This window comes from Pyrus communis, chromosome 3, assembly GCF_041283825.1.
Source record: "Pyrus communis isolate YQ-2024b chromosome 3, ASM4128382v1, whole genome shotgun sequence".
In the NCBI taxonomy this organism is placed as follows: domain Eukaryota; kingdom Viridiplantae; phylum Streptophyta; class Magnoliopsida; order Rosales; family Rosaceae; genus Pyrus; species Pyrus communis.
This window is the reverse complement of record NC_142567.1, coordinates 11,474,761-11,491,472: the sequence shown is the minus strand read 5'-3', so window position 1 is coordinate 11,491,472 and position 16,712 is coordinate 11,474,761. Positions and strand designations below refer to the sequence as shown.

At 37.7% G+C, this 16,712-nt stretch overlaps 1 protein-coding gene across 1 annotated transcript; it reads left to right on the top strand.

Moving 5' to 3' along the window:
• The first annotated feature begins 12,397 nt into the window (after nt 1-12,397).
• LOC137714395 (uncharacterized) lies at nt 12,398-12,871 on the top strand. Its single transcript, XM_068453624.2, has one exon. The coding sequence runs from the start codon at nt 12,398-12,400 to the stop codon at nt 12,869-12,871; it is 474 nt and encodes a 157-aa protein (XP_068309725.2).
• Nucleotides 12,872-16,712: the final 3,841 nt, after the last annotated feature.

The window sequence follows — 16,712 nt, the reverse complement described above, 5'->3', positions numbered from 1 at the left end:
AGGATGAATTCATTGGATATTGAAAAGACAGCCTTCAGAACCCATGAAAGCCACTATGAGTTTGGGTTAACTAATGCTCCTGCAACCTTTCAAAGTTTAATGAATGACATATTTAAACGCCACTTGAGGAAATCATCTTGGTGTTCTTTGATAACACCCTAGTATATAGCAAGTCCTAGAGTGATCACCTAAGCCATCTATAGACTACCTTTGAAGTACTCATACATCACCAACTCTTTGTCAAAAAATAGAAATGCAGTTTTGGGCAAAGTCAAGTGGAGTACCTTGGTCACATTGTATCAAGTGAGGGAGTTGTTGCAAATCCTGCTAAACTAAAAACTATTGTAGACTGGCTTATACCTAGTAATGTGAAGGAGTTAAGGGGATTCCTAGGGTTTACTATTACTATAGGAAGTTCATTCGAGGTTGTGGCAAGATTTGCAAACCCTTGTAAAAGCTAACTAGGAAAGATGGGTTCTATTGGTCTCAAGCAGCTGAGGATGCTTTATAGCAGCTCAAGAAGGTTATGATGTCACCACAAGTCTTTGCATTACTATTTTTTACCTGCAATTTGAGATTGAATATGATGCATCTGGTCAGGGTATTGGGGCAGTTCTACAACAGCAGGGCATGCTTATTGCCTTCACCAGTCAAGCATTAAGCCCAAAGAATTAAGCATTATCAACCTACGAGGGAGAACTAATTGTAGTGGCCCATACAATGAGAAAATGACACAATTATCTGTACGGAAATCATTTTGTGATTGAATCAGACCATAACAGCCTTTAAGTTCTTTCTCAATCAGAGGGCTAACACCACTTTTCAACAAAAATGGATTACCAAATTGCTGGGTTATAACTATGAAATACAATACAAGCATGGCAATGACAATGTGCAAGCAAATGCCTTATCAAGACAGTTTGGAATTGGTGATAATTTTAAGGGTTCTAATGATCAATTGGGGAGTGAATTACAATGCAAGGCAATTACTTACCATATTGTGGTTGGAAGGATGAATTAAGAAGAACCAATGAGAAAGATGAGTGGATATTGCAAATAATTCAGAAGGTTATTTCCCAAACTGCAGACACATATACCAGCTTGAACAACCAATTACCAAAGTTCCAGTTTGAGAATGGGTTTCTCAAATACAGTTCCAGGATTGTAGTGAGTCCTACATCTCCTTGGAGGTCTAAGATCTTTGAAAAGCACCACTGTACCTAAATGGGAGGACACGAGGTGTATTAAAGACCTACCACATAATTAAAAAGGGTTTTTATTTTAAAAAGGGTTTTTATTGGTTGGGAATGAAAAATGACGTCAAGAATTAGGTTGCTGAATGCAGAATTTGTCAACAGAATAAATATGAAACTGTTGCACCCCTAGGATTACTGCAACCTCTTCCTATTCCTCAACAAGTGTGGTTTGACATTAGTATGGACTTTGTGGTTGGTTTACCTCTGAGTAAGGGAAAATCAGTAATTATGGTGGTAGACAGGTAATCAAAATATGCACATTTCATTGCATTATCCCATCCCTACACTGCTGCATCAATTGCTCAGGAGTTTGTGTTGAACATTTTCAAACTACATGGTATGCCCAAAACCATAGTTAGTGATAGGGATTATGTATTTCTCAGTACCTTTTGGAGGGAATTCTTCAAACTTCATGGTTCCAAGCTATGCATGAGTTCTGGATACCATCCTCATAGTGATGGTCAAACTGAGGTAGTCAACAGGTGTTTAAAAACCTATTTGAGGTCTACACTAGCAATCAACCTAGAAAATGGTTACAGTGGCTTCCATGGGCTGAATGGAGCTATAATACCTTTTTTCATACCTCTACACAATTTAACCCTTTTGAGATTGTTTATCCCCCTCCACACTTATCTGCTTATGAGTTGGGAACTGCTAAATTGGAACTTCTGGAACAAGGGTTGCTAGCTAGAGATAAGTTGTGTCAATGCTCAGAACAAATTTGGTAGTTGCTCAAAATAGGATGAAGGAGCAATTAGATAAGCAATGAAGTGAAAGAGAGTTTGTGGTGGGGGATTGGGTTTACTTGAAGTTGGTACTATACAAATTACAATCTTTGGCTACACATTCTTACCATAAGTTACACCCTAAGTTCTATGGTCCCTTTGAAGTCAAACAAAGAGTTGGTTCAATTGCATACATGATCCAATTGCCAGAGGGTTGCAAGATTCATCCAATGTTTCATATTAGCTGTTTGAAAAAGCACCTTGGCTCTAAAGCTTCTCTGGTACTAGTGCTGCCACAAGTACTGATGTTGGAATGGTGCCAACAAAACCTCTATCAATATTGCAGAGAGGAATGTAAAAGAAATGGAATGCAGCTGGAGTGCAATTGTTGGTTTGATGGGTAGGAAGCAATGAGAAGGATGCCACTTGGGAAGATTATGAAGATTTTGTGTTGAAATTTCCTACTTTTCAGTTTTAAATTATAACCTTGAGGACAAGGTTGCTCTCGAGGAGTGGGTAATGTTATGAATTAAGTTTAGCTTAATCATACTTAATAGCTTTACTTAGTTAATAATGAGTTGGTTGCTGATAATTAGGAAATATGGTTGTAATTGCCAGCTGGCAAAGTTGGCCAACAGTCATTTTGATTAGACAATTATAATACAAAAATACATCTGACCCACGCCTTCCTCCATTGTTACTGAGCTATAGGTTGAGGTTGAAGCAGGTCTTATCAGTCATTCCGTCAAAGCCTATTAGTTTTTCTTCATTTATAGGAGCCAAAATCGACAATGTAAACACTGATTAACCTCTCACCCTCCGCTTTTGCTCTCCCATTTAATCCGAAATGCAACTTCAATTTGGGACATAAAAAAATGTAATTGGATTGGATTATTGGCTAAAGAGAGTGATTATTGAATTAAGAAACACTTTTCATAGTTGATAGAAATTTTCATCGAAATGCTAAGAGTTTACAGAAGATGATCAACAAGGAAATGCTCCAAACATGGAGGAGCTTCCTCAACCCAAATATTACAACACATTACAAAAATGAGCAAATTTTGCTAGAATATGAGCAAATATTTTAATTAAAAAAAGAACATTTGGCCTCCTAGTTGAAATAGGTCGTTAGTTGTATTCGTCTAACTAGGAGGGATATATATATATATATATATATATATATAGATATATAATAGTACAAACCCTAATTACGATGAATATATAAAATATAGGAAACCTATTAAGGAAAGGAATCCCTAATTATAATAATTACCTATTTTAACACTCCCCCTCAAGTTGGTGAATATATATTAAACATGCCAAATTTTAAATCCTAATATGAAGGACAATGAGTTATACCGAGAATATTTGGAAGGATAAATGACTTGGCTTACAAAGTCTTTGGACTTTCAAGGATTCTCGGTGCCCTAGTGGAGTAAGAATCATGGAGTCTTAACCATATGCAATCAATCCTTATTAAGTAAACACAAAGATTTAGAATCATGAAGGGTCTCTAATTGATTTAATAGAGTTTGGGTTGATATCCCTTCCAATAATAGGCCTGTAATCCTAGTTTCATGTTGATCGATTCCGTGGCCTTCTTACCTGCGGTATGAGAGCCACTTACGTGTTTAGGGTTCAAACTAGTCTTCTGATATTTTCGATCCTATAATTGATGATTTGAATCATAAACTACATATTACATTTCTGTGTAGATATATATGTATGTATGTGTGCATGTAATCTATGATTTCATGTATGCATGCAGTCTCGTTTGTTGATTTCCTGCAATTTAGCTATTTTTGAAGGAAGGATGATATCAGAATGACATCGAGATGGATAAAAAATTTAAGGATTTCCCATAAAACTCATCAATAATGAACTGATGAGTGCTGTGTAAATCAAATACAAGGATTGCAGTTTCTAATCTGCTAAAAAATGTTTAGAACATTGAGATTGCTTGTTGTCCAAGCAATTGGACCTGACTTATATGAAAACATGATTAGCTAATCTGCTCAAAAGTGTTTAATTATTTTAAGTTCAATTAAATAAGTTGGTGTATAATGGAGCATGAAACTGTCAAGATTATGTACTTCATTTGCTCAAATGTGTTGGAGATATATAAATTGCACTTTTGTGTTTTATGTTTGGATTATGCAACCCTAGTATAAATAGTTTCTATCCAAAGATGTTGTTGTGTTTATATGATTTTGGTTAAGGGAAAAGCACTAAGGAAAGATTTTCATCGTTTTTTAAAAGATCAATAAGAATAATACTGATTAAATTGCTTGTTTTGATAACTGCACCTCCTCACATAACTTCACTTAATTTCACTAACAATGAGAAATTGATTGGTTCAAATTTTAAGAAGTCGAAAGACGATGTAGAGATAGTGCTAGGGGTTATGGACTTAGACTGGCACTAAGAGAGGATCAGCGTGCAGCTCTCACTAATGAAAACACTGCTGACCAAAGGAGCAAGTTTGAGAAGTGGGAGAGGGCTAACAGGATGTCTTCGGTGATAATGAAGAAAGCCATGACACAGTCAGTGAAGGTCCCAAGTATTAAAGGTCCAAGCTTTCTAGATAGAAATAGAGTTTGAAGCTCCCAAACAAAAAATTTCAGTTTATTCACTGAGGTGTTTCTTCGAACACTTGTGAGGTTGTTGTCATCAGCCAAACAATGTTATGCACATGTCAACACATATTGACATATGCCGAAGCAATATGATGAGTGATATCGAAAGAATTTGTTGATTACTGTCGACGCAAGCTGTTAAGATATGCCTAGCAGACATTACATCAAACACTTGACAAGCACAAAAAAAACGCATACCAAACATTCGAAGAGTCCTTAGAATACCTTCACATGTATATTTCTTTAATCCAGGGGATCTTCATACTACTTTGGCCTCAATGTACATCCACCCCTGGTTAAAGGTGTGAAATGGATTGGGCTGTTCCGTTTGACACCTCTAAACTTGAGTGTATGAATATCGCAGGGGTTCGATGTGAAATGGTCTGGGCCATTCCGTCGGACACCATCAAGCAAGCTGAGGCAAAAAGCTTTTTCCATTGTCGCAGGGGTTTGGTGTGACGACTTAGGACCCCTAGTAACGACTTATAACGGAGAAAGCCTTAGAAATTGCATGTTGATTATTTTTGTATAGCCGCCATTTGGAAATGCAATGCAAAGCTTTATTTTCTTTTCTTGCAGATAAAGATGGAGAAACAATAGTACATTACAGCACGGTTAGACCATCTCCAACCCTTGGAGATAAAGCCTAAAAATTTAAGTCATAAGCCAGAAACTGTTTTTCTCCTCCAATCCTTGTGGCTTAAAATTTTAGCCCAAATTATTAAATAATGATTTTAGCCTAACTTTTTGTTTTCGGTAACTTTTTTTGAAAATAAAAGTTTTGAAGATTATCTTAATTTATTTTTATGAACATTTTAATTTAAAAATATTGAAATTCTGATAAGTAATTAAAAATCATACAAACACATAGGTATTTATAGTAATAAAAAAATCATACAAACACATAAGTATTTATACATTTTTAAGTTAAATTGATTTAAATAAATATTCTTAAATTATTTTAGACGTTAGATTTAGTTTTAGGCCGTCAAATCTTTTTTTACTATTAAATTTGATCTCATTTTATCATAGCAGTTAGATTACAAGTAAAAAACAAAAAAATATTTGAAATATGACAGTTTGGTGGGTCTAAAATAATTTAAGTTTTATTTTGGGAGGAATCTAGCCTAGATATATATTTTCTCTACATGGCTTATTTTAGCCCATAGTTGGAGATGGTTTAGAAGGTTTTAAAGCTTATAATTTAAGTTTTATCCCATAAGTTGGAGTTGGTCTTAGAGGTGTCAAATGGGATGGCCTAGACCATCCCGCTCATTTAAAGTCGGCTCATGTGCTTAATAAATGGAACGGACCAACTCAACTCATTTTTATAAAACATTAATCCTAGTACATTTAAAGTTGAACCTACCCAAGTTAAATTATTTTAAAGAGAAATTCTATTTTAAATTTTTAAAAACTAAATATCACAAATATTAAGTTAAAGGCGAATTTAAATTACATTATTACTTAGCCCATTCCCCTACTCCTTAGTATAGGTAATATTGTTTTTTTTTTTTTTAAAAAAAAATTGTTAACCCAAAGTTGTTGCAATGCATTAGGACCAAGATATATATAAATCTTTAGCAATCGCGTTTGATTGATAGAGAAAAAAATATGTGAACCAGAAATCAGGTCTTCCACGATATTAAGCTGAAATCCAAGTTTGGTTCTTTAGGGGGTGTAGTCAAATTAAGATTTGAAAGGATTTTAAAAGTGATAGATTTGATAGGATTTAAGAGGATTAGAGACTTCTACAAAATTCATATGGATTTTTAAAGAATTTGAATGGATTGTGGTGGATTGTGGTGGAATGATTTATAATCCTAGGGGGTGGTGAGGTTGGATTCTTTTTAGTCTTCGTTATATATACTTTTGGCTCTCAAATCCCACAAAATCTACAACTTATAGAAATCCTCCAAAATTTTAATTTTTTTAATACACTTAGATTTGGATGGATTTTAAAATCCTTTAAAATCTTTTAATTGACTACACCTAGAATTTAAAGGATTCTAAAATCCTTTAATTGACTACACCTAGATTTGAATGGATTCTAAAATCCTTTAAAATCTTTTAATTGACTACAATAGGATTTTTAAAGTTTTTTAAAATTCTCTCAAATCTGAGTTTGACTACACCAATATTAGAATCAAAATCAAACAATGAACCAAAAAATTTGATCGAATGCAGAGAATTTAATTATTCAACGTATTATATGGGTCTCATTAATTTAATTACATATATAAAACAAGGAAGGAAGAAAATAATGCCTTTTCTTTAATTTTTTTTTTTTTAAACAAATGATATTATCTATACTAGGGAGGATGTGGGCTAAGTCTCACAATGAGTTAGCAATAATGTGGTTCAAATTCGCTTTTAACAAGAATCGAACCTAAGACCTCTCACTTACAATTGAAGCGAAATACCACTAGACCATAATACTAAATGGTTTCCTTTAATTTTTCCAAAACCCCTACATTACCCATGCTTTAAAAAAAAAACGCAAGAAACAAACAATCAAATTAATCAAGGGCATCCTTTTCAAAGTTGACTCTTTTTCAATCCACTACATCCCAATTCAGACCCTCTCTCATCCCGAATAGTCCTCAAAAGGATGTTGAGACAACGAAAAGACACAAAGAAAAAATGGTACTAGGGTTTGGCTTCTGATGCAAATGTGACAGCGCAGGACTTGGGCAACAAGAAGGAGACGGAATACCGATCTCTGATTCGTGAAAGATGGGGGCAACGAGGAAGGCTATGAACATGGAGAACCTGGAGCGGTGTTTTGGGGCGAAGCTTCAACTCTCAGAGAAGGAAAAGTGCGACGTTACAATAGGGAGGAAGGAAATCCAGGAAGCCCTTGTGGGTTTTCATTATTGTATGGTGGCGAAAGTGTTGACAGACAAGGAAGTTAATAAAGAGGCCTTCATTGATAGATTCATTTCCTTATGGAGAAGGAGAGATGGTGTATCAATTCGTGAAGTAGGAGAACGAAGAATATTCGTGGCTAGGTTTATCAGTCAAAAAGATATGTTCAGGGTTATTGATAGGGAGCAACCATGGACGTTTAAGGAGGCCCTAGTTATGGTGGCACACCGAGCCAAGAAAGGCTACAATTGTTGGGAGCCCCTAAGTCTGGGGACGCTGTGGGTACACATTCATAACGTGCCCCTGCTAAGTATGACGGAGTCTGTGGCGTTATCAATAGGTGGACGGATGGGTACAATTATTAAGGTTGATAAGTCTCTTAGTAGAGATTGTTTTGGAAAATTCCTCAGAGTGAGGATTCGTTTCAATGTACGAGAGCCCCTTACGCGTGGAACTTTTGCTAATGTGCCTGATGACGGGGTGATCTGGTTGGATTTTAAATACGAATGTCTACCAAGATATTGCCTCATCTGTGGTTTACTAGGGCGTGTAATGAGAGTATGCAAAGAAAAAATGTTGGGGGAAAGATGGATGGATGAGAATGAAGGCAACCAGTTGAATGAACTACTTGCTTTCAAAGGCCTTGATGCTGATGTTGATCTACTTGGGAAGCCACTATCATGTGGGTCCCAAATTCGGCAGCAGTAAACTCTCAGAAGAAGGATGGAGCCATAGGTATTGCCAAAGGTCTGGAGAAAAAATCAGAAGGGATCAGTGGAAGATGTAGAGATCGAATAGTTCTAATTGGAGAAAGTGCGATGAAGGAAAGAAGTGGGATGAAGAAGTTTATAGTATAGTAAACTCTCTCCGGTGAAGATACAGACACATTGATACTGTGAGATCCCCTTACAAAGTGAAGAAAACTGCACTTAAGAAATACATAGACAAGGAAGCCTTAATGGAAAAACTGAAGAAACAGAAAGAAGATGAGGAAGAAGCAAGGCGTGCGAAGGAAGTTGCCTTTGACACGGGCTTCATTGACCTTGGGGGAACCATAGCCCCTGAAGCGAAAAATGTCACGCTTGAACTGCATGAGGAAGTGATGGAGCTTGGAAGAGAAATTCAAGTCTCAAAAAAGAATGGCTTGGAAATATATTTAAACATTGTAGTACACATGGTTGATGATAATACATGTTTTCGTAAGCAGATACTGAATGATAATGTGAAGACACAAAGCTCAAATCCATTTGAATTCGAGTTGATTATAGCAACAGTTGAAGAGGAGAGAAAATTGAGGAAAGAATAAGCATGGAAACAGGGTGGAAGGAGAATGTTAAAAGGGGATGCAAGCGAATTCCTCATTCCAGAAACTTGGCTTTATTTGAAGTGGGGAGGAGACCAGCCCAGAGAGGACTCCACGGTTGCCATGAAACTTATATGTTAGAACTGTCAGGGTATTAGGGGATGTAAACAATCTTAAAGAATGATGGCAGTGTATGCTAGTACGGAGGAGAAAAAAAGGAAAGAATAGTGGTTAATTCCTCAGTAAAAGAATTTTGAGTGCAAATGACCCTTGTCTTATCATTAGAGATTTCAATGATATTTTAGAAGAACGGAAGATGGAGGGAGTAAAAAAATAACTGCTAGTATGCAGGATTTTTGGGAATATACTACAAAAAACGGCCTAATTGATTTGGGCTATGAGGGCTTTCCGTTTACATGCAAAAATAAAAGAGATGACAGATTCATCCAACAAACACTTGATCGTGGACTAGCAACGATGAAGTGGATCCAATTATATCCAGAAGCAAAAATTCTACATGAAGTATTAGAAGGCTCGGGTCATGCCATGTTAATCCTGCAAATTGAACTTCTGCTACCAAAAGGAATAAGAAGGTTCTTATACTATGGACATTGGAGGAAAAGTACGGAGGGTAAGAGCATTGTTGGTGACACATGGAAGAAAAGCTTTGAAGGATCGTATGCTTTTAATTTTTGTGAAAAACTAAAGGAAGTCCCCTGGGATTTCTCAAACTGGTGAAGACAAAATGGGAAAAATAGAAAGAAGAAAATCGTGGGTTTTAAAGGAGAGCTTTGAAATGCATATCAATTAGAGAAGACCAATTAGCAGTGGGTAAGGAAAAAAAAGAGAGTTAAAGGAAAGCTATTAAGGTGGAGGAGATTTACTGTCAGTCAAAATTATGGGCACAATGGCTAAAAAAAGGCGATAAAAATACTAAGTTCTTTCATGTGCAAACCGCAAACTTTGAACCTTAGAAGGATAAACTGTGATCGAGGCTTGGAAGACACCAAGGGAAATTGGCAAGAAGAGGAGGTTAGGATCGGCCAAATCGTGGTCTAACACTTTGGAGCTCTGTATGCTTCTGCCCAATCACACAGAGTCTAGGAGGTTCTAGAGTGTCTTACAAGGTTATTTCTAAGATCATCACAAACCGTCTCAAAGGATTAATGCCAAAGGTGATTAGTGAAAACCTGTCCCCCTTTATTGTTAGAAGACAAATCCATGACAACATATTCGTGGTCTATGAGATCCTACATTCTTTGAAGTGCCAAAGTGATGAGAATACCCAAGACATGGTCATCAAGCTTGACATCGAAAATGTGTATGATAGGGTGGAGTGGAAATTTGTAACAAGTATGATGGAGAAGATTGGTTTCGTAAGAGAGTTTTCCGCTAGAACTGAAGAATGTATTTTATCCATCTCCCATATTGTACTATTCGACGAGAATCATACTGGATTCATCAAACCGACTAGAGGGTTATGACAAGGTGATCGACGATCGCCTTTCCTCTTTCTCATTTGTGTGGAAGGTTTCTCAGCCTCGTAAAAAAGAAGTGAGGACTTGGATCTTCTTCACAGTTTTAAAATCCCGAATGATGGTCCTATGATTTCACATTTATTCTTCGCGGATGATTCTGTGTTGTTTTGTCGTGCTACTGAAGGAGAGGATCGATAAGTCTTGAATGTACTAGATTGCTATTCTAGTGCCTCTGGTCAGCTAGTCAATCTGGAAAAACCTCCATTTTCTTTGGTGCGGGCTACTAAATAAATATAAGGAAAGTCGTTAAATGCTTGAATATTTAGATTCAGGAGACATTTGGGAAGTGTCTGGGGATTCAATCAGATTTTTGGCACCCCAAAAAAGCAGTGTTCGAAGAGGTAAGAAGGAATAACGAAGAAAAACTAACTAGTTGGGCTGAACAATTTCTATCAGCATCAGGGAAAGAAACGCTGATCAAAGTAATGGCAATGGTAATGTCGAACTATGTCTTGCTTTAAACTACCTATCTCTTTATGCAAAGAGATGAGACAATTAATTGCAAAATATTAGTGGCAAGGCCAAGGACGCAAGCGAGGAATGCATTGGGTCTCTTGGGGCAAAATAACTCAAACTAAGCAGTTTGGTGGTTTAGGGTTCCAGGACTTGCAATTTTTTAACTTGGCAATGTTAGCAAAGCTGATTTGGCGGCTTATTCACAATTAGGAGATGTTATTGTCCAAGGTCCTAATAGGGAAGTACTATCCAGGAAGCTATTTCTTGGAGGCAAAAAATGTCACCTCGTGGGGGTGGAAAGGAATATTGGAAGGGAGATGGATAATCGAGAAAGGTTTGCGATAATGGGTAGGAAATGGTAAAATGAACATGCTTGGACCCGTGGATCCTATTGCCTTGCACATTTAAGTACGATCCTTCAACACTAATGTACTGCCAATGGTCTATAACCTAATTGACTAGAATACCTGAAGGTGGATGATGGAGCTTCTGGTGTTATGAACCCATAATAGGTCTCAATTGTGATTGTCTTAATCGATGATTTAGAGAGTTAATGGGAGGTTTTATGCTTTAGTTTTTAGTATTATGGATTGTTAAATATGCCAACTGGCATTTTAAGGGATGGAGTCTGTATCAAAGGAGCCCAGCTCCAGAAAACAAATGAGATGAGAATTTACACAAAAGAAATTAAATACAAAAATATTTAGAGCTCTGCTCCTTCATCTTCCTTCTCTCTTCCTCTCTATCCTCTGTGTTACTTGCAGGTTGATTAAAGGCCGAGAGATTTGGATCTTATCAATGGTATCATCCTTCTCGAATACTGGTTTCCCTCCCGTATAAACCCGCTAAACCGCTGCCCCTCATTTCTCTTCCCTGGAAGATCGTGTTGCTTCCTTGAAGGCTACGATGGCCTCGTTACCTTCCCTCATTGAGGCTGCTATCGAAAAGGCCTTCTCAACCAAGCTTCCTGCCTATTTCAACAAATTTCGTAGAGAGCTGCACTTTCGCAGTGCCTGGGAAGGCATCTTTGTTCCTCTTGCCACTGATCATCAAGTTTCTCCTGCGATTGAGCGTATCCAGTTACCTTGGAGCCCAATCTGTGCTGGAGGAGCCCAATCGCAACTTATTCCGGCAGCAATCCAAGCTCCACCGTTGCTCTCATCTTCACCGTTGTTGCGAGCACTGACAACTTTGGTCGTCAAGCCACGGTCGAACGATTCCACTGCAGCCATAGTTTATTTGCCGGAATCAAATAGAGGGATTCATGCTTCAACGATGACCTTTGCTCCGTGCCTACTTCATGAGCACTCGTTCTCCGATACTACAGACACTGGACCTGAGGTAGTTCTTAATTTAAGTATCATTTCAACAACTTCGAAGGCTAAATTCCCTTCTCTTTTGACTGATAACTATGGTGCATACCCTGAAAGATAAATTTGGATGGGTTAATTGGTATCTTGTGGGTAAATTTGTGAGGAAGTATTTTGGTGCATGGAAACTGTTTGATGAAATTCCAGACTGAAGTTGCTATGTTGTTCTCGATCGGGACATGTGCTACTGCAATGGCATTTGGGATAAGGGTGGAGGCTCTAAATTCCACAAAATGCAATTGAAGATGGCGATGGTTCAAATAAAGTTGCTGAGGAACAAGAAGGAGGCGATGGTGAAGCAAATGAGGCGTGAGATTGCCTTGCTCCTACAATCTGGTCATGATATCTGGGTTGAACATGTGTTTAGAGCACAAAAAATTTTGACCACCAATGAGTTCATTGAGCTCTTCTGTGAATTAGTAGTATCCAAACTTTCTATCATCGCAAAGCAAGGGGAGTGTTTACCTAATCTCAAAGAGGGAATTGCTAGTTTAATCTTTGCCCCTTCCAGGTATTCTGAGATTTTAGAACTGATCGTTCTAAGGAATATTTTTGAGGAAAAGTATGGTAAAGATTTTGTATCTGCGGCTATTGATGCACGTCCCAGCTGTGGTGCGAATTGCATGTTGTGGTGTGAAATAGGACATATGCAGTTTGTAGACTCATCAGCTGCTGAAACATCTGCAAATTCTGCTAGTGATACAATGGTTGCTACATAAGTGGCTGCATATTTGGCCAACAAAGACTGCAATCAGGTAGCTCAATCATGTTCAAGTATCAATGGAATTTCTACTTCTGAGAAATTACTTCATAAAAGAAACAAAATGTCTGGAGTTAATAAATTCACTGAAAAACCATTCCGTGGATTTATTGTTTATGTGTGGGAAGCCCTTCAAGACACTACCCTTATGATACTTGCATTTTGTGCCTTTGCATCTCCACTTGAAAGAAATCGTATGGGAAAAACTTTTCTTAGGCCCTTGGCTGATTCTCAAGACATTGATATTGTATCTATCAAGAAAATAAAAGTAGCATCCCTGTTGAGTTCGATAGTTTCTTTACGATCGATATGTGAGGGCATATTTCAATCTCTTGACCAGTTTCTGTCTCGTGAATATTGTATATCTCTTGTTGACAATATAGAAAGTCAAGCCAAGTTGAGGGAGGAAGACTATTCTCAACTCTTTACTGAAGTGCATAAATTTGCTGTTGTGATTTCCGAATTCAACAATATGGTTTCTACAATTCCAGCGATGGTTACACTTACACAGTCCGATGAGCTTAAGCTTAAGTTCGATGAAGGGTCCATAATGAGCAAGCTTTGGATTATGAATTTTGGTGGCAGTGAGCATCTAGCAAAAACTAAAGTTCAAGGGGAAAACCTTAAGGAATCTCAAAACATCAATAAATCTCTTCCAGCTTTTGGGGATGTGATCTCAGCTTTGTCACGAATTACGGCTTTGAACTAGTTCAGACATATGGATGAAGAGAATGCCAAGGTCATATCCTTATTTGAGAAGGTAGTGGACTTTAGTGATGCTATTGAAGACGATGTCAAGTAGGTAGAGGATCTGATTAGAGGAATAATTGCTAGAAATATATTTGATCTTGGTTTTGCACAGCTTGCAGAAGTTTTCTCAAAGGAGGGTATGTCCTTTTTTGTTAGTTGTCAAAACCTTATCCCTCGACCTTGGGTTACAGATGACTTGGATGCGGCAATGGGTGTGTGTGTAAGATCTGCGTGCGGGCATTCGGGTGCATTAGACCATGGACGAATGGTGTACTCTACCTACTCTATGAATTCACTTGAAAATGAAGCTGTGGTTGTTGGAAATTTGCGAAGGGGGGTGAATTAGCAACAAAATAGTAGGGTGAATTACTGGCAATCAAGGCTTCGTTCTATTATGGAGTCTTCTACAAAAGAAATTGCTTTTGATCAGCATTTGCAATATGCACTACAAGGTGGAATTGACAAGCTTGTGGGTGTTATTGGCCTTACTTTTGGTCCTAGGGGAAGGAATGTCGTATTAGATAAGTGTGGTAGTCCTAAAGTTGTGAATGAAGGAGTCAATTTTGGCAGAGCTATTGAGTTACCACACGACATTGGAACTATTGGTGAAGCACGAATTAGAGAGGTATTCAGCAAGACCAATGACTTTGAGGGTGACAGAATAACAAATACATTGAAGAGAAGGAGTGAATACACTAGGGGTACCTATCTGGATTTTGCATGCTCTCTCGAAGGTCACCTGGAAAGCAATTTTGGTGTTTTGGCTATTGATTTACACGCTGATTTTTCTTTGTTTTTCACTAGAAAATTTGATTTTTGGCCTGATTAGGATTCGGGAGATACATCGGCTAAAGCTGTCAAGTTGGTATTCTATTTTCAGTACAAGGACGGCAAGTGAATGGGTGTTTTTGTGAATCTATTTTGGGAATCATCAAATGGAAGGGATTTGCTTGGTTGTTGCCAAAAGTGGAGTGAATTTGAACGCCGAATTGCAACCCTTGAGTTTGATCGTGATAAGAAATCCACAGATGTAATGGTCAACTCTGTTTCAAGAAAGAGGTCATTGCTAGTGAAGGGTGCTGTAGAGAATTTGCTTGAGAAAAGCACTAAGGTTCAATTGCATGATGACACTGTTGTACCACTGGATGATAGCTCAAAGAACTATATCGTGCAAGCTTTTCGTGAGATGTCAACTAGTGCTTTTAAACCACTGAATGATGCACCTGTTTTGAAACTCGCTAATATTGGGATTGCAATGAGCATAACTGGAATTGAGAACGTATCCATCGTAAGGGAATGTGCTGCTGCTTTCAAACAAGTTTCCACATTCAAATTTTTTAGCCTTGTGGACAAGGCTAATTTTCAAGGGGGGAGTATTGTTATGAACCCATAATAGGTCTCAATTGTGATTGTCTTAATAGATGATTTAGAGAGTTAATGGGGGGTTTATGCTTTAGTTTTTAGTATTAAGGACTGTTAAATATGCCAGCTGGCATTTGAATAAAACCTAGCCCAGCTCCCAGAAAACAAATGAGATGAGAATTTACACAAAAGAAATTAAATACAAAAATATTTGGAGCTCTGCTCCTTCATCTTCCTTCCCTCTTCCTCTCTATCCTATGTGTTAGTTGCAGGTTGATTAAGGGCCGAGAAATTTAGATCTTATCATCTGGAACAATGGTTCGATCTGGATGAAATTGAGTTAATCTGTTCCATCCCAATTAGCTATGAGGGATGTGAAGATCAGTTGATTTGACACTGTACAAATAAATGTGTGTATAGCGTCAAAACTGGATATGAGGTGGCAATGGATTTTTTAAAAAACGATGAGCTCTATAAAAAGGGAATGGGTGTGAGTAGTACCTGCCGAACTAGCTGCTATATGTGGAAGCAAATATGGCATTTGTCGGTCCCAAACAAAATGACAATTTTTATTTGGAAGTGTTGTAACAATGCCACAACGGTGAGAAGTAATTTGGAAAAATGACGAATGAAGGTGTGTAACCTTTGTGCGTTCCGTGAAACGGAGAATGAGACAGTGGAGCATATCCTATTCTATTGCGAGTTTTGTAGGGCTTTCTGGTTATCTTGCGACGTTCAACTAAACTTTACCAATCTTGAATGTACGAACTTTATTCTTGCTAGAATCATATATGCCAACGGTTTCGAAAACATTAGAGAAGAAGCGAGATTAAAGAAGGAATCGTCTTCGATCTATGGAGGACCTGGAAATGCAGAAACGATACAGTGTTTAAAGTGATTAAGTGTGATCCCGTTGAGGCTATGTAAATATGGAAAAAAAGGATTGAAGAGTTTAAGAAAGCAATAGGAGTGGAATCGCAGGCCAATAATGGCCTGCATACTGCTATGATGCCTGCCAACAAAGAAAAATCATATGTGGATGGAAATGGCCGGAAGAAACCAAGCTTTTGGGTGCTCAAGGTTAATTGTGATGCAGCGTGGGATTCAAAAACTAAGAAAGGAGGAGTTGGTTGGGTCGTACGAATTTTTGCGGGCATGTGGCATTTCTCAGGTGGCACGGGAGGCCTGTTTTTCCCTTCTGCAGTGGCGGGGGAGGTTGCTGCGGTGAGAGCAACTTCATACGCCTGTTTGAAGGAAGGGATCACAGGAATTATTGTGGTATCTGATGCTAAGATTGTCCTAAACATGATCACAAGAGAATTACAATTGGGAGCTGCGGATGTTGGTGTCTTGGAGTTCGCATACTCTCCTCATCGTGCCAACAACACTGCGCATGTAGTTGCAGCAGATGTCTTCAAGACACAAGAAAATGTGATGTGGGATTGTATCGGTCCTGATTTTGTTTTCAATATTTTGGCAAAAGATGTAAACATATCTATTCAAATTTAACAAGTTCCGTCTTTCTGTCTAAAACAAAAACAAATTTAATCAAGGGCAAATTAGTCAAATGCAATTGGATTAAATTAAATATTCTCAAGCTCTCATAGCACGTCTTTTAACCCTGACCACTTTTCTTTTTCCTCTTCATTTTCACAAATCGTCAATGAGATTAATTTAAAAGCAACTTA

Coding starts and splice junctions, on each gene's coding strand:
- LOC137714395 (XM_068453624.2), top strand. CDS start 12,398: ATGGCGATGGTTCAAATAAAGTTGCTGAGGAACAAGAAGGAGGCGATG.